General features: G+C 38.6%; 1 protein-coding gene across 11 annotated transcripts in view; it reads left to right on the top strand.

Moving 5' to 3' along the window:
• AGTPBP1 (ATP/GTP binding carboxypeptidase 1) overlaps positions 1–21,961 on the top strand; it is a 195,711-nt gene that overhangs the window by 172,842 nt on the left and 908 nt on the right. The window contains exon 26 of one of the 11 annotated variants that reach the window (XM_009456803.5): positions 15,118–18,061. The exons of the other annotated variants lie outside the window; for them this stretch is intronic. Within the exon in view, the coding sequence (XP_009455078.1) occupies positions 15,118–15,163 (46 nt within the window). The 3' untranslated portion in view covers positions 15,164–18,061. Of the gene's footprint in view, positions 1–15,117; positions 18,062–21,961 lie in introns of those variants that run through there. 11 annotated transcript variants of the gene reach the window in all.

Here is a 21,961-nt window from a genome sequence, read left to right as displayed (position 1 = left end):
TCTTATTTTATAGTAATATAGTATATTCATTCAGCTATTCTTTTTCTTGCTCTTGGAAACTTTTCAGGAATAAGTGCAAATTCTTGTCATTATTTACATTATTGGTAATGTGATGTGGGGGATGTTGCACTATTTCTTATCTTTACCTCCTTCTCTTAGCTGTTGATATTTGTCCTTTAGTTGTGCTCTGCATCAGTGATCACTAATAAAAGTTACTTTGGTAACAACAGCCATAGTTAATTAACACAGGTCACTTGGGTTTATTTGTTGAGGGGGGAAATAGGGGTGGTGTGTTCATAAACTTTCCTCTGAGCATTTTTTCCTTCATCTTCTTTTGCTTTTTCTCCTCTTCCACTTCTCAATTTACCTGCTTTCTGTGGGTGATATTCATTCCTGTGACTTTACATTCTATCTGTATGTTGACAACTTCAAAATACTTACAATCTCCCAGACCTGTGGATCCATCTTCCAACTTGCTTATGTACACCTGGACACAAAATTAACTGGTCTAGAACTCAGTTTGTGACTGCTGCTCCCATAGCAAACCTGTTAATTCTTAGCCACCCCTGTCCACCCAGATGCTCATGTCTTATTCTTGGCATTTTCCTCTCGCTTACCCTTAACCCAATCCATCACCCAGAACTTTTTGATTTCTCTTCTGAGATATTTCTCAGAGCTTTCATTTCTCTCCATCACCTTTACCATTACAGTAGTCCAGGCTGCCATTACCCTTTGCCTGAACAACTCCAGTAACCTTCTGACTGGTCTTGCTCCATGTACTTTACTTCTGGTATCCTCCAGCTTCTTTGCATGCACTGGTCACTCGTGTGCTTAGAAACCATTATCGGTGTCCCAGGTGTGTAATGGAATATATCCATTATCAGAGTCTCTGAGGTCCAGCGTAAGTCACCTACACCTTCCTCTCCTCTTTGAGCTTGTCCTACTCTCACTTTGTATCCTTATCATTCTAACTGCACTGACCACCCTTGAATTTTCAGAACAGTGCTTCTAAACCAGTTATGGCAAAGGACCAGTTTCTGTTTTACAACTTTTTCTGTACTGATACTTGAATAAAAATATAAGAATGAAACACTATGAAAATGGGAGAGAGGACCCCAAAGAATACAAATATAAGTGCTAATTTCTTATTATTAGATCACCAGACCTATAATTTCTGTGTCAGATTGTTATAAAGGTTTCTGAACACTTCATTTCAGTTTCTGTACTTTTGTCACCATGGGCCAGTAACAAAGAGTTTGTGGACCACACTGGTCAATGGACCACACCTTGAGTAGCCTTATTTTAGAACAGATCAGTCTCTTTGTCACCCTAGGGTCTTTGCATTTTTGGTTTTCTCTACCAAAATGTCTGTGCCTCCACTTCTTTAAGATTTTATTCTTATCCTCAATCTGGTTCAGTTTCAGTACATTACGTTTAGGAGTAGACTTATTTTTAGTTTATCTTGCTTGACACTTAATAGGTACTTATAATTTGAGGACTCTTGTCTTCAGTTTTGAAGTTCTCAACCACTTTCTCTTTGAAAATTGCTTCTTTATCATTCCCTTTATTCTGTTCTTCTAGAATTCCTGTATTGGAATTTCTCAGTCTGTTCTCCATGCATATCTCTTAACTGCTTTTTCATGTTTCCTTTTCCTGCTACAGTCTAGGTAAATTCTTCAGTAGCATTTTATAATTCACCAACTACTCCCAGAACTTATCTCCTGGGAGATTTTTCTTTTAATGACTATGTATTTCTCATCTAATTTGCTCTTTTTTGTTTCTGCATTTATTTCACATTTTCTTTCTTCTTTTTTTTGAGACAGGGTCTCATTGTGTCACGCAGACTTGAGTACAGTGGCGCGATCTCGACTCACTGCAACCTCTGCCTCCCAGGCTCAAGCGATTCTTCTGCCTCAGCCTCCCTAGTAGCTGGGATTACAGGCATGGACCACTACTGCCTGGCTAACTTTTGTATTTTTAGTAGATACGGGGCTTCACCATGTAGGCCAGGCTGGTCTTGAACTCCTGACCTCAAATGATTCACCTGCCTCAGCCTCCCAGAATGCTGGGATTACAGGCGTGAGCCACCGCACCCAGCCCTCACATTTTCTTGTATATCCTATGGCCGTTATTCCTTCCTTCTTTGAAGACCCTAAGGACTTTTAAAGTCACTTGTGGATTGTGCTGTTTATTTTTATTGTGTTGGTAAATTCATCCACTGTTTCTCATGATCCCATAGTTTGCAGGCTCATTTTAAGTAGAGTCCCCCACTCCCAGGCCTTTCAAGCCTCTCCCCGTAACCTCTTAATGATTTTGTGATTCCTTCTACCTGGCCCTCTCAGGGCTCCAGCACAAGTTTATGGTAGCATGATACTAACATTTCAGACTTCCCATCCTTCAGTGATTGGGGATTTTCCAGGACAAGTCACTGAGTTCATGAAAGTTCTGGCTGTGATTCCCTCTGTCTTTTCTTTCTGACTTTATAATTGCAATGCTATAAAGTCTTTAGCTTTAGGCAGAAGTCTCAGCCTTATTTTCTCAGCCTCCTTTCTAAAGTGGGAAGCCTTACTCCAGCTGCTGCATTCACAAGTCTGAATTTAGTTCCCTGCCTGTAGGGCACTTTGTCAGCCTCTCTGTTGCCTTGAAGGAGCTACTGCTGCCTGCTTTTGGACCTGGCGGCACACCCATGACCTGACTTCGTGATTCTGTTCTTTTTCCGGTCCAAGGAGATATATATCTTATTTCTATATGCATATGTGTCTTTTTTGTCATCCTATTTTGTATTTTACCTAATCATTGCTCTGTCTTTGGGACAGGGATAACAGGAACCTGAAAGTGTGTACTTTTCTATACCAGCCTTTTTTTTTTTTTTTTTGAGACATGGTCTTGCTCTGTTGCCCAGGCTGGAATGCAGTGGCATGATCATAGTTCACTGCAGCCTCAACCTCCTGGGCTCAAGCAGTCCTCCCATCTCAGCCTCCTAAGTAGCTGGGACTACAGGCACATACCACCACACCCAGCTAATTTTTTTTGTTTGTTTGTTTTTTCAGTAGAGAGGGAGCCTCCCTATGTTGCCCAGGTGGTTTTGAACTCCTGGGCTCGAGCAGTCTTCCCATCTCGGCCTCCCAAAGTGCTGGGATTACAGGCATGAGCCACTGTGCCTGGCTTCAATACCAACTTTTAAGAGAAGCCTTTTGCTCACACTTTGCCTGGCTAACTCCTAGTTAACCCCAGAGACTATATCTGTGCCCTTTAGTGCTGCCTAATGTGCCATTCATGGTACCTTGCAATGTGTGCCAGTCACATATTGAGTTGAATAAGAGGTAGGTAGCTATGTCAGATTTAAAAATTCAATTGAATTAGATTTCTGGGAAGAGCACTGTCTTATAGTGCCCAAATTAACCATGTAAGCACATTAGACTTTATCCTTTAGTCATTTGGGAGTTTTAAAGCCACTGGCAAAGTATGCCACTATTTTACCTGAAAGAAGTGTATGCATTTTTTTGAAACTGGGAAGGTGGAGGCAAAAAAATTCTTAAGGAAGGTGTTTGGAATCATTTACATTTGAGACGAGGATGAGTGCTCCAATAAGAATAGTGAGGATAAGGGGCAATGATTGCTTGAGGAGATAGTATTAGGTAGCATTGGAGGGTCATAATGATGAATATGGAATCAGTAGGGCACAGGCATTTGGCAGCATGGAATCAGTAGGGGAAGACACATTTCCAAGTGTAAGTGAAAAGGGTAAATGACAGTGTTAGACATGAAACTAGGAGACCACTTACCTTTTACTAAGATCACCCCCCTGTCCTTTTCTCTTTATTGTCTGTGCTCTTCTGGATCCCTTCTTTGTCCTTGTAATTTTTAATCTATTTCCTGGTCGTAATGTGAAACTGAGGTATCAAGTTAATGAATATAAATTCCCCTAACTTTTTTTTTAGTTGAGTTCACCCTTTCATAATTTTTCAAATCCATCTTTCCCTGCCAGAATTTTGCTTTATTCAACCTGTCTGCAGTGTGGATCGTGTTATTCCACAAATTAGCCCTCAATTCAGTTTTATCCTTCTTGGTTTTAACTATTTCCCGAGATACACTATCTGTTATAAATTAATTTATTTTCATTTATAGGCAATGTATATCAAATAAGCTTGAATACTTGCAGCAATAAGAATAAATGTTTACATTAAATGTCTTTTTCAACATAAGTGGTAACTCATTGACAGATGTTGTCCTAGTCTGCTCAGGCTGCCATAATGAAATACAATAGGCTGGATGGCTTATAAATGACAGAAATTTATGTCTCACAGTTCTGGAGATTGTGAAGTCCAAGAGCAAGGCAACGGCTGATTTGGTGTTTGGTGAGGGCCTGCTTCCTCATAGGTGGCCTTCTTCTCACTGTAACCTCATGTGACATAAACATTCAGTTCATTACCCTTCATCCCTGTTCCCATCCCAAAATTCATGTCCTTCTCACAAGCAAAATACATCATTTCCATCTCAATAGTCCCAAAATGTTCGCTTATTCCAACATTAACTCAAAAGTTTAAAGTCCAAAGACTCATCTGAATATAGTCATGCATCGTTTAACAATAGGAATACATTCTGAGAAATGTGTTGTTAGGTGATTTCATCATCGTATGAATATCATATAGTGTATTTGTAGTAACCTAGATGGTATAGCCCATTACACACCTCGGCTATATGGTATAGCCTATTGCTCCTAGGCTACAAGCCTGTACAGCATGTGACCGTATGGAATACTATATATAATTGTAACACAATGGGAAGTGTTTCTGTATTTGAACATATTTGAATATAGAAAAAGCACAGTAAAAATATGGTATTATAATTGGGACCACTGTCATATATGCATTACATCATTGACTGAAACATCATTGGAGCATATGACTGTGTCATTTAAATCGGATATGGGTGAGATTCAAGGTATAATTTGTCCTGAGGCAAATTTTCCTTTAGCTGTGAGCCTGTGGAATCAACCAAGTTAGGTGCTTCTAAAATACAATGGTAGGACAAGAACAGGACAGACATTTTTATTCCAAAAAGAAAAAGAAGTGACAATTCTTGAGCATGTCCAAAACCTGAAGGCTTGAAAATGATCTTTAGCTGCATTCTCTGCTCTTCAGGCCCACTGGGGCTGCCGTTCCACCTTCTGGACACACTAGAGTGGAGGCTTCATCCCTGCAGTTTTGCTGGCCATTGGTTGGATCCCTAAGCCTCCAGGCAGTCCTGCCCCCATGGCTTTGCTGGGCCTTGCCCTAGTAGCAGCTCTTTGTGGTGGCCTTGCCCTTGTGGTGGTTCCTTACCTGGGTGTTGTGCCTGTGGCTCCATCCTTCGATATCTAGGTGGAGGTAACCATGCTTCCCAGGCTGGTGAATTCTGGGGCTCAGCAGAGACAGCACACGTGGATGCTGCCAAATGCCTGTGCCCTCTGAAGTGGTGACCACTGCATGTGTACCACACCTGGGCCTTCCAGAGCCTCACCTTGTGCTGCAGAGGAGCAGGGTGCCAGACTGCAGGGAGTGGAGTGTGTGAGCCTGCAGGCACAGGTGGCTCCTCTTTTGAAACCACTCTGATGATCTCTGAATTGCCTGTCAGGGAGGGTGGTCGTTCTTTTCTTGTCTTGGACAATAGCTCCTGGCTCTGTTTATTTGGCTGACTTTATGCCTTATCAGTTGGTCCTTTTGCTACACCCTTGGTATTCTCTCCTCCCAAACTGTCTTTCTCGTTTGTTACAATATAGACAGGGTGAGAGTTTTCCAAATTTTTAAGTTCTGCTTCCTCTCTCGTGAATGATTCCATCTTTAATTTCTCTTGTCTTGCATTTTACTATAAGCAATCAAGAGAAGCCAAGCCATACCTTCAACAGTTTGCTTAGAAATTTCCTTGGCCAAATATCCTCATTTTCATCTGAGACCTCATCAGAATGGCCTTTACTGTCGTATTTCTACCAACATTCTATCAGGATTATTAAGTATTCTTTAAGAAGTCTGAAGCTTTCTCTATAGCTTTCCTGTTTTCTTTCTGAGCCTCACCAGAATTGCTCTTTATGGGCCATTCACAGCCATGTATCCCTTTTGTAGCAAGCACCTCCATACTCTTACAGCTTTTACTCACTACCCACTTCCAAAACTGCTTCCACATTTTTACATGTTTGTTACAATAGCACCCCCAGTTCTTGGTGTCAGTTTCTGTCTTGGTCTGTTTGAGCTACTGTGACAAAATACCGTACACTGGATACCTTATAAACAGGAGAAATCTATTTCTTACAGTTCTGGAGACAGGGAAGTCCAAGATCAAGGTATCAGCAGATTCAGTGTCTGGGGAGGGCCTTGTTCTTTGATAGACAGTGGTCATCTCACTGTAACCTCATATGGCAGAAGGGTTGAGGGATCTTTATGGGGTCTCTTTTATAAGGGCACTAATCCCATTCAATAGGGCTCTGCTGTTGTGACCTGATCACCTCCCAAAGGCCCACCTCCTAATACCATCACCTTGGGAATTAGGATTTCAACATATTATGAATTGGGATGGGAGGGGGGATGTAAATATTCGCCCAATTTCAGATATTATATAATTACTCTTTACAATACTGTGAACCATCAGGTTTTTTGCATATAACATTTAAGTTTTGTTTAAATAAACTAAGAAAAAGGTAAGAGACTTATTCAAAGTGAATTTGTGATAATTATGAAAAATAAGTTGCCAGTCGTTCCATTTAGTTTCTACACCATTGCTTTGGTGAAAGATAAATTTAGTTTTATAAATAACAATGGAGATTTAAAGATTAGATGTAAATTAAACAGAGCTTAAAACTACTAATCTATAAAATTATTTTAATTGGAAAAGCTTGAAACTTCTGAGTGTGTGAGTTAATATTACAAATTTGACAGAATCTTAACCCTGCTGGTGTTACTATGTATGTAAGCTATCTTTTTGTTTAGTATTTGTTTTTAGCCTTTTGTGTCTTTATATTTAAATATGTCTTTTAAGCAGAATATAGTTATTCTTTATCAGAGCATTTAGTTCACTTACATTTATTGTAATTATTAACATATTTAGGTTTAAATCTACCAGATTATTATTTGCTTTCTATTTGTTCCATCTGTCCTGTATTTTTTTTTTTTTTGGCTTTCTTTTAGATTGGTAGATTTTAGATTGATTTTAGATTTATATTGGTTTTATTCTCTTAACTGATTTTAACGGACACTTGGCATTGCTTCATGCAGTCTCACTTTATCAAACTCTTAATGTAAAAGTGTATTTTTGGGAGGCCAAGGTGGGTGGATTAGGAGGTGAGGAGTTCAAGAGCAGCCTGGCCAAGATGGTGAAACCCCATCTCTACTAAAAATATGAAAATTAGCTGGGCGTGGTGGCAGGTGTCTGTAATCCTAGCTACTCGGGAGGCTGAAGCAGAGAACTGCTTGAACCCGGGAGGCGGAAATTGCAGTGAGCCGAGACTGTGCCACTGCACTCCAGCTTGGGTGACAGAGTAAGACTCCTTCTCAAAAAAAAAAAAAAAAATTGTACTTTTATCTTTTTTTTTGGACAATACAGGATTCTTAGAACATTTGAAGTCCATTTAACCCCCCTCAACATATCTGTTGCTGTTGTTAGATACTTTCAGATACTATGAGTATTTTTAACTTTACAGATATTATTGTTTAATGCAGTCATTAGCTCTCACCACGCATTCCACACCTGCTCTTTTTTCTCTTCATTTTTTCCCCTACATTTTGGGTTTTATCTGAGATCATTTTTCTTTTTCCCAAAGAACACTGTTATCTCTTCACCTTTACTTGTTGAGGGATATTTTCACTGGCTGGAGAATCTAGGTGACATTTACTCTCTTTCAGCACATCAAAGATATGATTCTGTTGTCTTCCGTCCTCCACTGTTAGGATGTCAAGTTAGCTGTTCGTCTTGTTGTTGCCCTTTTGAAAATGGTCTGTCTTTTTTTTTTTTTTTTTTGAGATGGAGCCTCACTCTGTCACCAGGCTGGAGTGCAGTGGCATGATCTTGGCTCACTGCAATCTCTGCCTCCCGGGTTCAAGTGATTCTCCTGCCTCCCAGGTTCAAGCGATTCTCCTGCCTCAGCCTCCCAAGTAGCTGGGATTACAGACATGCACCACCACACCTGGCTAATTTTTGTATTTTTAATAGAAACGGGGTTTCACCATATTAGCCAGGCTGGTCTTGAACTCCTGACCTCATGATCTGCCTGCCTCCACCTCCCAAAGTGCTGGGCGTGAGTCACCACACCCGGCCGAAAATGGTCTCTTTTAAGGCTAAGTTGCTTTTATGAATTTCTCTTAGTCTTTCATATTTAGGAGGTTTACATAGATATGATTTTCTTTTTATTTTGCTTGGGGTTCCCAAAGTTTCTTAAATTTGGAGCTTCATGTCTTCTATCAGTTTTGGGAAATTCTTAGCTATATTCTCTTCAAACATTGTTCCTGCCTTCATTATCTCTCCTTCTGGGACTCCATTTATGTTTGCGTATGATCTTTTCACTATATCCTCTGTGTTATTCTCTTATGAATAAATTTCTATCCTTTTGTCTCTCTGTGCTTTCTTCTGGATGTTTTTTCTAACCCACCTTCTAATTCACCCATTCTTTCTTTCACTGGGTGTTATCTGAACTTTCTTTAACTGGGTGTTATCTGACATTAAATTTATCTTTTTAATACTTAATGTAATTAATTAAGGGGTGGGAGTTAGGAAAAATATCTATCTACAAAGACTCCTTAGGGGATTTTTTTTTTTAAGTTGAGAAGTATTGCCTTAGGGGCATAAGCCAGCATTTGGGAAGCTCAATAGGATTTACTTTCGAGCAGACTTTGACTTGCGCTCCCCACTTGCACCCTCATTTTCTGGATTGTACTTCTGCTACTTCTGCCTTTTGGTCCTATGTGAGTAGCCTCTCTGAAGCATCTTTTGAAAGCCAACTTCCCATCTTTGTGAAATAGGAGATGGGCTGAAGAAGGGAATTTGAAGGTCTAACTCCTCTTTATAAATCTTTTAGCTGGTTCTTGTTTTCAATTCCACCCTAAAACCCATTTGTTAAAAATAACCAGTGTCTCTAATTGCTGAACTTTTCTAGGGCTTTGTAATGTAAATCAGCATTTTTTTCCCCTTGATTTCCCTTCCTTCCATAGGTACTTAGCAAAGTGAAGGAAGTTGGAACTCAAGACCATTAGTTTCATCCATCTGCCTCCACCTGCCTCCATCTTCCAACATTTTGTTATTATCTCTTGTTTGCTTTTGATACTGGTGGGCTGGAGGGGGTCTCCAAATGCTGGTGGGACCTTGACCCCAGCCAGTGTCTGTGTCCCCAGGCTCTTGACACTATCACGCCAAGGAATTGAAGGATGAGTCAGAAAATAGTGAAAATACGGAGATTTATTGCAAAACAAAAGTACACACTCAAGAAAGGGGACTGCAGGCATAGTCGAGACAGTCCCACAGTGGGGTTTGGGATTTTTATCTTTATGGATTTCTTTAATCAAAAGGTGGAATATTCGTGAAGATAACTTGGAAAAGGTGGAGATTTCTCGGAACTGTTGTGCTACCCACTTTTACACCAAATATGGGTGTTCCTGGAACTGTCATGACACTGGTGGGTGTGTGACTTAGTATGTTCATGAGCACATGATGAGGTCCTAGGTGAAACCTAGGTCAATTCCAGTGCTATGTTGGGTCCAGTTGGTCCCAACCTGGTTTTTCAGGGTCTTATCAGTCCCTAGTTTCTGCAGCCATTTCAGCAGTTTCTTTTTTGCTGGTCATGTGAGACTGCTGCCTGGAATTTTCTATTCTCCTGTGACCACCCTGTGTTATTCCTGTCTCATCATTACCTCCTCTTGAATTTATTTTCTCCCTATGAATTTATCCTTAAAAAAAAAAAAGATTTTTTTTTTTTTTACTGTCATCTTAGTAGTATTTGAGAAGGGATCAGAAATAAATGCTTTTGTTAGATCCTCTGTGTTTACCAGAAGTTATAGAACTTTCTTTTCAATAATGCTCACTGTCGACTATTCATTATGTTATATATTCCCAGGGCATTTATTGGTAATTGCCAAACAAAAGTCATTTTAATTTTACCCATTTGTGTTGTATAATAAAAATTCCATCTGATGCAACACTAAGTCTGCATTACATTTTTCCTGGGGTAGGTGTTTCTCTTTCAGGTCAAAGCTGGAAATACTGGTAGGACTCATAAAAGCAAATAGCTATGTAGTATTTTTGTGCTTAGCAAAAGGCATTTTTATTTTATCTATTATCTGAACTATTAAACAGTTTCAGTGACCTTCATTTAAATGATTTGAGAATGAGACTGATGAAACATTTAATAGTTATTTATTAGGATATTGTAGTGGTGACTAAATTTCAGGATATCAGGTCTATGGATGAAGTATTTGAAGCTTGAGCATGTTTAAAATACTATAGGATGGCCAGGTGCAGTGGCTCACGCCTGTAATCCCAGCACTTTGGGAGGCCAAGGCAGGCAGATGTCTTGAGTCTAGGAGTTCGAGACCAGCCTGGGCAACGTGGTGAAACCCTGTCTCTACAAAAAATACAAAAATTAGCCTGGCCTGGTGACAGGTGCCTGTAGTCCCAGCTACTCGGGAGGCTGAGGTGAGAGGATTGCTTGAGCCCAGGAAGTGGAGGTTGCAGTGAGCCGAGATCATGTCGTTGTATTGTACTCCAGCCTGGGTAACAGAATGAGACCCTGGCTCAAAAAAAATTATAGGTAAGTGAAGTTGAAAGATAGCAATATCTACACAATGTTTTATCATAATTAAAAATATACCCATGTTTAAATGAAGCCTAATTACTGACATATAATCAAAAATACTATTTGGATCTAGTTTTTAATTGAGATGAAATTCACAGAGCATAAAATTAACCATTTTAAAGCAAACAATTCAGTGGCATTTAGTATGTTGACAATGGTGTGCAGCCATCAATCACCCTGTCTTGTTCCAAAACCTTTTTATCACCCCCAAAGGAGACCCTCATACCAATTAAGCAGTCACTCCTGGCCCCTGGCAACCACTGATCTGCTTTCTGTCTGTATGGATTCACCTATTCTGGATATTTCATAGAAATGGAATCATACAATATGTGACCTTTGTGTGTCTGATTTCATTCACTTAGCATGCTTTTGAGGTTCATCCATATTGTAGCATGTGTCACTACTTAATTCCTTTTCATACCTACAGCATGGACATTAGAAAATTTGATGAGAAATTGTTCCTAATGCAACTAATAAATATAACTTAAGCCAAAGAAAGCCTTTAAAATACTTAGCATTAGTTATATTTTGTTTTAACATTTTTAAAAAACCTAATTTGGTATGTTTTGATATTTTTCGAATAAGGTATAGGGAACACTATGAGTCTGTGGACCAGTTACCATCATATTATTTCTCAGCTAAAGGCTGTAGTCCTGTCCCCAGCATTATGAGAGAGACTGAGTGGTAGATATTGGTAAAATAGTACAAAGATATTAGTTGCTATAGACCGTTAACAAACACTAGAATGAAATGTTAACCTCTGTTATCTGTATTTTCCTTATGTGAAACTAGTATTTGTTTGTTTATACATATATAGGAACTCTGTCTTCTGAGAAAATTAAATTAATATAGGTAATTCTTGGCTAAATGTTAACAGTAGTGTCTAATACTTAGCTATGTGGTAAAGTTTACTGGTATTAATGTGCCTTATTTTTAATGTATAATTTACCATTTAATTAAGCAAATTAAGAAAAAAGATTTTCCTTTCTAATAGCTGTGGTACACATAACTTGAGTCTGGTTTGCATTTCTGGGAATCATTTATTGCTACTACATAGAAAATTCTTAGCGCTGTAATTACTACTGAGATTTTTCTGGGCAGATAAGTCATGTAATTGGAGATCATATCATACCTTCTTGTACTTTGGAAATCGTAGTTGCTTATAACTAAAAGTGCACCATTTGTATTTGTGCTGAGTAGATGAAATGCTGTTGTACCCACAAATAGAGAGATTGAAATCATCCAGATAAATAAGTTTGGGACTGATGTGAGCACCTCGGGATCCCAGACCAGATTTGATTATAACGAAAGCTTTGAGCCTTGTCATAAGTAAATGATCCTTATAATTGAGATGTAGATAGGTATCAAATTAGTGATTATTAGTCTGGAAGACTTAGCTATGTAAGGAATTTGATGATTGTATATGTTTATGGCTATTTATATTTTTGGTAGCCTCTTGGGAGAAAAAGTTATTTCTCTCACAATAAATGTCTGAGACTTCAAAATAAGAATATAATATATCAGCATAAGGAAGAATACATATTTAGTGTTATATTCATATTAGAAAAGAATGTATATTCTTTAATTGCTGGTTGTAGGATTCCATATATTCCTGATAAGATCAAGTTTTTAAATCTGTGGTTCAGATTTTTCACATTGTAATGGTTTTTGGGTCTGTTTGTTCTATTAGGTATTAAGAGAGATGTTTTCAGGTTTCCCCTATCACTGCGAATGTGTCCACTTTTCCTTTTAGTTCTGTCAATTTTTGCTTTATGTATTATTATAGTAGATGTGTAGAACTTTTGCTTCATTACGTCATTCTGGTGGATTGATCTCTTTATCATAAAATGTCTCTTCTTTGGTAATGCTTCTTGCTTTAAAGCCAGCTTTGTTTTACATTGGTGTAGTTGCCCTAGCTTTCGTTGGTTAGTTTTTGCATAATATCTTTTCCATCCTTCTAGTCCCAGTTTTCTCTTTATATTTAAGATAGAAATCTTGTATGTACCAGGTAATTGTATTTTATAATCCAGTTAGTCATCTTTGTCTTTTAATTGGAGTATTTACTCCATTTCCATTTAATGAATTACTAATACAACTGAGCTTGTAAGTTACTGTATTTGTTTTCTATTGGTTTCACTTGTTTTATGTTTTTTTCTCACCTTCTTTGAGATTAATTCAAAAAGTTTTATTGTTATTCCAATTTTGTCTCTCTGTAAGCTTGTTCCGTTCTCTTTTGCTGTTCTTTTACTGGTACTCTAGAGATGATAACATGGATATTTGGTTTATTAGAGTATAATAAAAATTACTCTTCTTGCCTCTTCACAGACAATGCTAGGATCTTCAGATGTGTTCTATTCACCTTTTCACCTTTTGTGTTATTGTCATATATTTTAATTGAACTCCATATATTTTATTATTTTTTATTAGTAGTATTTTTTAAACTTCTAGGTTCAGCGATACATATGCAGGTTTGTTACATAGGTAAACCCATGTCACGGGGGTTTGTTCTACAGATTATTTCCTCGCCCGGGTACTAAGACTAGTTCCCAATAGTTATTTTTTTCTGATCCTTTCTGTTCTCCCACCTTCCACACTAAAGTAAGCCCTAGGGTTTGTTGAACTGAACTCCATATATTTTAAATCTAATTACACATTATTAATGTTTTAGTTAGTCACATTCACTTATATTTACTTTTCCATTGTTCTTCATTTCTTCCTCTATTTCTGTGTTTTGGTTTAAGATTAATTTTCTTTTAGTGCATGTCTGCTTACAACAAATTATTTCCATTTTTATTTATTTGAAAAATTTCATATTATTTCACCTTCACTTTTGAAGACTGTATCTCCAGTATAGAATTCTAAGTGGGTCTTCCCCCTAGTGCCACCTCGCCCCCCTCGCTGGCACTTTAAAGATGCCACTGCATTGAATTTGAGCTTCCATTATTTATGTTGAGAAATCAACTATCTTTTTTTGTTTTTGAGTTGGAGTCTCACTCTGTCGCCAGGCTGGAGTGCAGTGGCACGATCTCGGCTCACTGCAATCTCTGCCTCCTGGGTTCAAGTGATTCTCCTGCCTCAGCCTCCTGAGTAACTGGGATTACAGGTGCCTGCCACCACACCCAGCTAATTTTTGTATTTTTAATAGAGACGGGGGTTTCACCATGTTCCCCAGGATGGTCTCGATTTCCTGACCTCGTGATCTACCCGCCTCGGCCTCCCAAAGTGCTGGGATTACAGGTGTGAACCACTGCACCCGGCCTACTGTCTTATTTTTTACTCCTTTGAAGGCAATGAGTCTTGTCTGGATGCTTTTAGGTTTCTCTATTTCTGGTTTTTAGCAATTTTGCTATGAGTGCTGAGAGTTGGTTTTCTTTGTATTTATCCTACTTGGGATTTGTAGCCCTTCCTAAATTTGTGATTTGAGTCTTTTGTTGTTTTTGGAAAATTCCCCACCCTTAGCTCTTCAAATGTTGCATCTGCCACATTCGTTTTTCCTCAGCAGGTTTAATTTATGTGGAGATTTAAGTTTTCTATCCTTTTTTTGCTTTCTTCCCTTCAGTTTGGACATTTTCTACTTACCTATCTCTGCTTCACTAAGTCTCTTTCCAGCTCTGTCCAAAAGACAGTTTTAAACCTATCTTTGAGTTCTTAATTTCAGTTATATATTTTTCATTTCTAGGTTTTCCATTTGATTCTCTTTAAATAGATTAATAGACGGTGAAATTCTTCATTTCATCGTCTGTTTGGACATATTAATTACAATTATTACTTAAAGTTCATGCCTGAGAACCCCCATACTGAACTACCTTTGGGTCTGTTTCTGTTGGAATATTTTTCCTGTTTCTATTTCTTATGTGTGGTAATATTTGATCAGATGCCAGGTATTATGTATAAAAACTTCAGAGGCTCTAGATATCTTCCCTCACAGAAGATTCATTTTATCTTCTGGGAGGCTTTTAGAGTAGGGCAGATTGCCTGAGTCCAGAGAGCCCCTGAGTTTCCTTAAGGTAGGGTTGCAAAATGTATGAAACCTCTTTGAACTCTTGGTTCACGCCTCCTCCTGGCTTTGTAAGCTGTAGCCCTCCAGAGGTCACAACTGAAGGCCTAGGCTCCTCCTCTCCCCAGCACCACAGGACTACCAGAAATTTCTGTTGCTCACTTGTTTATTTTTTGTTTTGGTTGTTTTGCTGCTTTATGCTTTGCTTTTTAGCCTCTTGTACTATGTAATTTAAAAATTTGTCAAATGTCTTTAAGGGAAAACTGTCAAGTGTTGAGGTCACATCTCTGCACCTCCCTTCTTTCAGGAACCTTGGCAGCTCTGAACTTCAGTTTTTGCCTCCAATCCTTTGAAATTGCTGAAAGCTCTGATGACTTCTCTGCCTCTAACAGCTGCCCTTGCTTGGCCTGGGTTCCACTGGACTTTGCCCCACGCACCTTTTTTTCTTTGCTGATTTTGCTTTGTATCCTTTCACTGTAATAAGTCATAACTGAATTCAACTGTGTGCTGAGTCCTGTGAGTCTTCCTAGCAAATCACTAACCCTATGGTGGTCTTGGGACCCCTGATAAGCATGTTCATTCTGAATTTCTGTAAAGGTTGGTTATCCCAGAGGTTCTAATGTTCTACTGAGAATGATCAGAGACAGATGGTATTATGATCCTTTTATGGATGTGTGCAGCTGAGGCTGAAAGAGAGAAATTTACCTGAGGCCATCCATCTAGAAATTCCGGTCACAATCAGGAGTTGGATTGAGGTCTAACTCTAAAATTCACGTTCCTTTATTGTATCTTATATCCCCCAAGTATGTAACCAAAATTAATAGAATATAATGGTTTCAGTTTTTGAAATGCTCTTGTCTAATTTGGATAATTTAGTCATTTAACACTTTCATTATGTGTAAGGAATGTTTTAGTTCAATGGCAAAATAAGTTGGAGCTTAGTGACATAGTTAATTGCTGCTTCCCAAAGCCAGCTTAGTGATACAGCTGCTCCTTGACTTACAGTGGGATTATGTCCCGATAAACCCATCATAAGTTGAAAATACCGTAAGTTAGAAGCCCGTTTCCTACACCTAACTACCAAACATCATAGCTTAGCCTAGCCTACATTAAACATACTCAGAACACTTAAACAGTAGCCTGCAGTCAGGCAAAATCATCTAAGGCAAAGCCTGTTTTATAATAAACTGTTGGATATCTCAAGTAATTTATTGAATATTATACTGAAATAACGGAATGGTTTTGCACCATTGTAAAGTCAAAAAATTTTAAGTTGAACTATTACAAGTCAGGGACTGTATTGTACTTTTCAACAAAAGTACAAATAGATTAGCAAATTTCTTTTTTTTCCAAATAGACATATTCTCTTGTTGGATATTCTGTACGCTAGTTATGTGTGTGTATGCATGTACGTCTATATGCTGTAGCCATTTAAGCCTGACAGAAATTGTTACTTGCATTTTCTATGGATAACTTTGTTTACTTTGTGATATTTTTAGGAGATGCCATATTTATCTCTCACAAGATAGGAATAAAATTTTATAAATTATATAAATGAAACATCTTCTGGTATTTGTACAAATAGAAAGATTTTCTTTCACCCTAAATCTGACATTTCAATACAAGAAAATCAGACACAATCAGCAATTCACAAATTGCCAATAATTTAGGCAATGGCATATTTTTCTGTTTCTGCATCATTTTCAAAAATTTTCCCCCATGATATTTTATTATGCTGTCTTAAAACAGGTAGGTTATTCTCAAGAGTTAAGAGTGCAGAGTTAAAGGAGGGTTCTGAGGTGCAAAGGTAGATGGAGTATTTTTCATCCTATTGGCTTGAGACAGGCCATTGCCTGGTTCTTTAGGAATTGAGAAAGGTTGATTTACTGTTTTCTTTAACAAGGTAGGTTTTATTATTATCATCATATGAGCCCAGCAACTTTGTGAGATGGGTGAGACTGATATTGTTATCTCTGCTTTACACTGAGAAACCTGTGCTCAGAGAGAGGAAATGGCTTGTTCTGGGTCATACAACTGGTGAATACAGTAGAGGCACAACCCAGAATTTCCAACTCCATGGGCAGTGTTTTGCTTTCATCATGCCTGTTGTAGGTCATGGAGCCGAAGATGTACATTCTGGTGTCTTGGATGGCAAATCAGCTCTCATGGAAGGAGATGGCATAAATTTGAGGGAGAATGGTGAATTTTTTAGGTTTAGTTTTGTGTTACACTTAATAGCTTAATGTGAGGGTAGCCAGAAAACTTTCTGAATCTGCATAAAGTAAAAATTTTTTGCTCTCTTTAGAAATCAGTTGGAATTATAAACCTTTTCTGCATCATAATGATACCATACAGCAGAGAATTTCAATGCATTCATCCTGTCAGAAAGGCTCTTTGGGTGAAAGTTTTGATGTTTTTCTTGAAGCAGCATGACAGGATTTGGTTTTGGACTAAAATGCTGTTTTCTTTAGAATGAAATATTTCTTAATTGCTTTTGGCTTAGTCTATTCAGAGTAGAAGGATAGATGTTAAGGCAGGTGTACACAGGGCAGCTGTCAGAAAAGGATGCAGGACAAGCCAAAAGGAGTAAACTTATCTGAAGAAAATGGGGGAAGCAAGGAAACAGTGGCGTTAAAACAAAGTAATCATGACAAGAAATAATTAAGTACTGGTTAGACTTTTTTTTTCTTATGATTGTAAGAATTTTTGGACTCCTATCTGCTTATTTAAAGCGATTATTTTATAAGCATAGGGCAAGTGACCTTGAAGTCTTTTTTTTCAGTGAAGGTTTTGTGAGAATCATAGGAAATAATGTCTATGAAAGCATTTCCTACATTGTAAAGTGCTCAAAACATACGTTGAAATTATTAATAAAAGCAAAGATGAATTGCTGTGATTGGTCTTGTGCCTTGAAGTTTGTTCACTAAAGTAAAATCTGTGGGATAAAAATTGAGGATCTCGTCAACCTCAAGGCTTTTCATAAAGAGTTTAGCAAACATTTATTGAGGTGCCTGCAATGTGTCATGCCCTTCTGGAAACTGACAGGAGAGATCAGATGTGTAAGTCACAGTTCTTGATCTTAAAGGCACTTGTGATTTAGTACTGAGAATATAGGCACACAAATGAGTGCTTTCAATTGCGTACATGAAGTGATCAGATAGAATGTGCAAGGTACAAAGGGGATATAGAGAAAGGACACATATTCCAAGATGAGCTTTAAGGATGAACATCTGAAGATGAGACTGAGCTGTGTTTTGAAAAACTAAAGAGTATTTAGGGGAAGAAAGATGTGAAGTATACCTGTATTTGTCCATTATAAAGGTATTCCTTTATAGCAACTGGGTACTTATAAACTGAGACCGGGTAATTTATGAAGAAAAGAGGTTTAATTGGCTGGTGGTTCTGCAGGCTGTACAGGAAGCATGGTGCCACCGTCTGCTTGGCTTTTGGGAAGGTCTCAGGGAGCTTTTACTCATGGTGGAAGGCATAGCGGGAGCAGACATGTCACATGGCGAGAGGGGGAAGTGCCACACTCTTTTAAACAACCAGATCTCGCATGAACACAGAGTGAAAACTCATTACTGTGAGAGACACCAAGCCATTCATGACCCAAACACCTCCCACCAGGCCCCACCTCTGACACTGGGCATTACATTTCAACATGAGATTTGGAGTGGCCACACATCCAAACCCTATCAATACCTTATGCAGAGGAAACAGTGCTGATGAAGGCTTGCAGTATGAAATGTGAGGCATGGAGTGGTCAGGATATTGAGTGGCAGGACTTGCTTGTAGCAAACTTTGGTTTGCATGACTCACGGAGTGAATGATACCGAGCATACTGGAAGAGGATTGGGCTTGGTGGGGAGAACGGTGAGTTTTCCAGATGCTACATTTGAGGTGCACGTGAGACAGTCATGGGACTATATCTGGCAAGTCCATGCATGTACGGAAGTTCCATGGAGAAGTTGGGGCTAGAAATTTGGATTTGGAAATAATGAGAATACAGAGTAAAATAGATGAACTTGTTCAAAGAGGGCATGCTTATAAGAGCTGTTGGCTAAGAAAGCATTTTTATAAATACAGTGCCTAGGTTTGAGGAATGCATAGAGGATGAGGAGCACATGATTACCATTGAGAAGGGACAGAAAGGAATTAAGCAAACTAGAATAGAAGGGTATCAGAATTTTCACCACCAGGAAGCACAGTGGAGAGAGCTAGTAAAAATGGACTGGAAAATGGTGATTGGAATAGCAGTCTGAATGCTGGTTTTAGTGGAATGTTGGGGGATGTAATCTTCTGTTTCTCTCTTTCCCCTGTCTCAGTATTTATTCCCCTAGCTCCTTCCAGATCCCCTGATATCTTTCTCTCTCTCTCTCTCTCTCACACACACACACACACACTCACAAACTCTTGTACACACTTGTGTATACCTCTTTGCACCGCTAACTTCCTCCTCTTTGCACACTCAGCCTGACTAATGTGCCCGAGCTAGCACTGGTGGGCCCATCACAATAGCTCGATGTGTGCTGTATACTTCAGCTCCAATGTAGACCTTAATGAAGCCGTGGCTAGGAACATGATCTTATTAGGACCTGGAGAAACAAGAGTCAAATGTTAGGGCCATTGTGGGTTATAGGAGTGGAATCAGAGGAGTGGACCAGCTCCATACTCTTACTAGAATGGGTGATTTCAAGAAATGAATGGAGTTCTTCTCATAGTCAACATGATGAATGAGCCAAGATCAAGAACTGACAGGATCAGATTATTTTCCTAAGCATTTCTTGTGAAGATGCTTCTTTTATTTTCCAGGTACTTGCCTTCCAGGTTGTGCTACTTTGTCTTAAAAGTGCACATCAACACCTGATACCAACATTGCTCTAAGATTCCTTCCTGTCAAGGAAGCTAAACTTATTTGGCTCTATCCTGGGCATCCTTCTTGCTCCTAAATCATACTTCTCTCATTCTGTTTCCTCATTGACTTCAGCTTATAAGACTAGGCTTTTTCTGTAAACCCTTTCCTTTTGTTCAAATTGATTAACTCTGCCATATTCAGTTTCCCATGGAGAATGAGATCCTTACTCTGATCCCAGTGCAGTGGCTGGGCTCCCAGCAACCAGTTTCACTTATGCCAAGTTTGTTTTCAGATAGGGGGAAAGGTGGGCTGGAATTCCGCTGTTCATAGATCTCTTGAACGATGCGTGCTTCCCTGCCCAGCTACCCAACATTTTGTGTTCTTCCTACCTGATGGATTTTGTGTTCTTCCTACCTGATGGGAGACACTGGCCACTTCTTGTCTATCTGGAAGCAGCCTCTGTAGTTCTGGGTGGTTTCCCCAGCCCCTGTGCTGGCACAGTGCGTAACTTTTTAGTATCTGTCTCTTCCTTGCATTTCCATTATCATATCTTCTTGTTGTGACTGTCTCCAGGAAGAAAATAAGTATGTGTCAAGAGAAGATTTGTCTTTTCTCCCTTCCCTCTTTTACCTTTCTTTGCTTCAGTTAGTTTTCCATTTATTCTAAGAATCACCTGGGACTCCTCTGAGAATTTGAAATACAAACTCAAGGAGGAAGAATGAATTATTATATTTCAAAAGAAACATGGTAAGTCATTTTAAAGGGCCAAATAAGGTCGGGTGTGGTGGCTCACACCTGTAATCCCAGCACTTTGGGAGGCCAAGGCAGGCGGATCACTTGAGGTCAGAAGTTAGAGACCAGCCTGGCCAACATGGTGAAACCTCGTCTCTACTAAAAATATAAAAATTAGCCAGGCGTGGTGGTGGGGGCCTGTAGTCCCAGCTAGTCAGGAGGCTGAGGCAGGAGAATTGCTTGAACCCGGAGGCAGAGGTTGCAGTGTGTCGAGATCACACCACTGCACTCCAGCCTGGGCAACAGAGAAAGACTCTGTCTCAAAAAAAAAAAAACAAAAAAAACCCAAAGCCAAATAATCATTTCTTTTAATCTAACTTGTTTCTCTAATGACCTAACAGATTCATACTAAATATTTTAGTTGCAAATTAAAAACTGTGAAATTGTTCTCGTGAGTGTTAGGTATGTTGTGAAGTCTCACACAATCCTCCAAGCCACTCAGCTTGATTTATTTGGACTACTCTATCATATTGCAAGCTCTGAACTTTTAAGAGGAAGTTTGCTACATTAGATCAAGGTGGTTTTGCAATGCATTTTTCCCTTTAATGAGCAAGATTAAAGCAAGTATAGGAAAAAAGGTACTCTTGCTGGATGAGTCTTGCAAACTTCTCAGAAAATTAGAGCCATGTAATCTATTAACTTTCCCATCCCACCTTAACTTCCAGATATCTGGACTGAATTTCATACTCAGTTGCAGGAATTCTCTCATTTTAGGTGACTAATGACATCTGCTTCTCTCTTATTTTAACAGATATTGTTCCTTTTTCATTGTCTGATTTTATAGGTTTTAATTGCATCAGTTATAGGAAATCCTTTTTGGAAGCAGGTGGGAAATAAACAAACATACATCTATATGAAATTAAGGTAGTTTTGGTCACTACCTTAGAGATTCTAAAATGTTTCTGTAGTGTTTATTTGATATTTTGTGTGGGGGGGTGTAAATCTCACAAATGGGGAGAAATCAGAATAATGTGATATTTTTCTAGGAAAGAATACATTACAGAACCTAGTAGAAAAGTTGTCTCAGTCCCAAACAACCTACTTCATGAAATATTTAGAAGCACTTAGTGCTTTTAAGCAAATGTCTTATTCTGTGTCCTTAGGGAAAGTAATTAATCTGGGTGTAGAGTGTTCACTTGTTTTTCAGTTTTATTCTTGACCTACGGAAACTGGTGGGGTGGGTATATGGGCTGTTTTTATGGCAGCTAATCACTTTATAGACTTAGAGTGAGTGGTTTTAGTGCATTACTCGAGAAGCCAATTAAATGCTCACAGTTTCTTGTAAGGACTATTGAAATTATATTTGCCTGATATACAGTGATTTAAGTAGAATTAAAAAATAAATCTTAGCCTGCAGATTGATGAAATCGTTCAAAGAAATAACCTGATGAGAGAGTTCACTGTTTTTTAAGCTATCTATCTAATTTTAGGATATATATTGATACTCTTGTAATACAATTAATGATTCACATTTCACTGCTTATTGTCAATACAAGGAACTTTC

Source organism: Pan troglodytes, chromosome 11 (assembly GCF_028858775.2).
Source record: "Pan troglodytes isolate AG18354 chromosome 11, NHGRI_mPanTro3-v2.0_pri, whole genome shotgun sequence".
Lineage (NCBI taxonomy): Eukaryota > Metazoa > Chordata > Mammalia > Primates > Hominidae > Pan > Pan troglodytes.
This window is presented reverse-complemented; position numbering and strand designations above follow the sequence as displayed.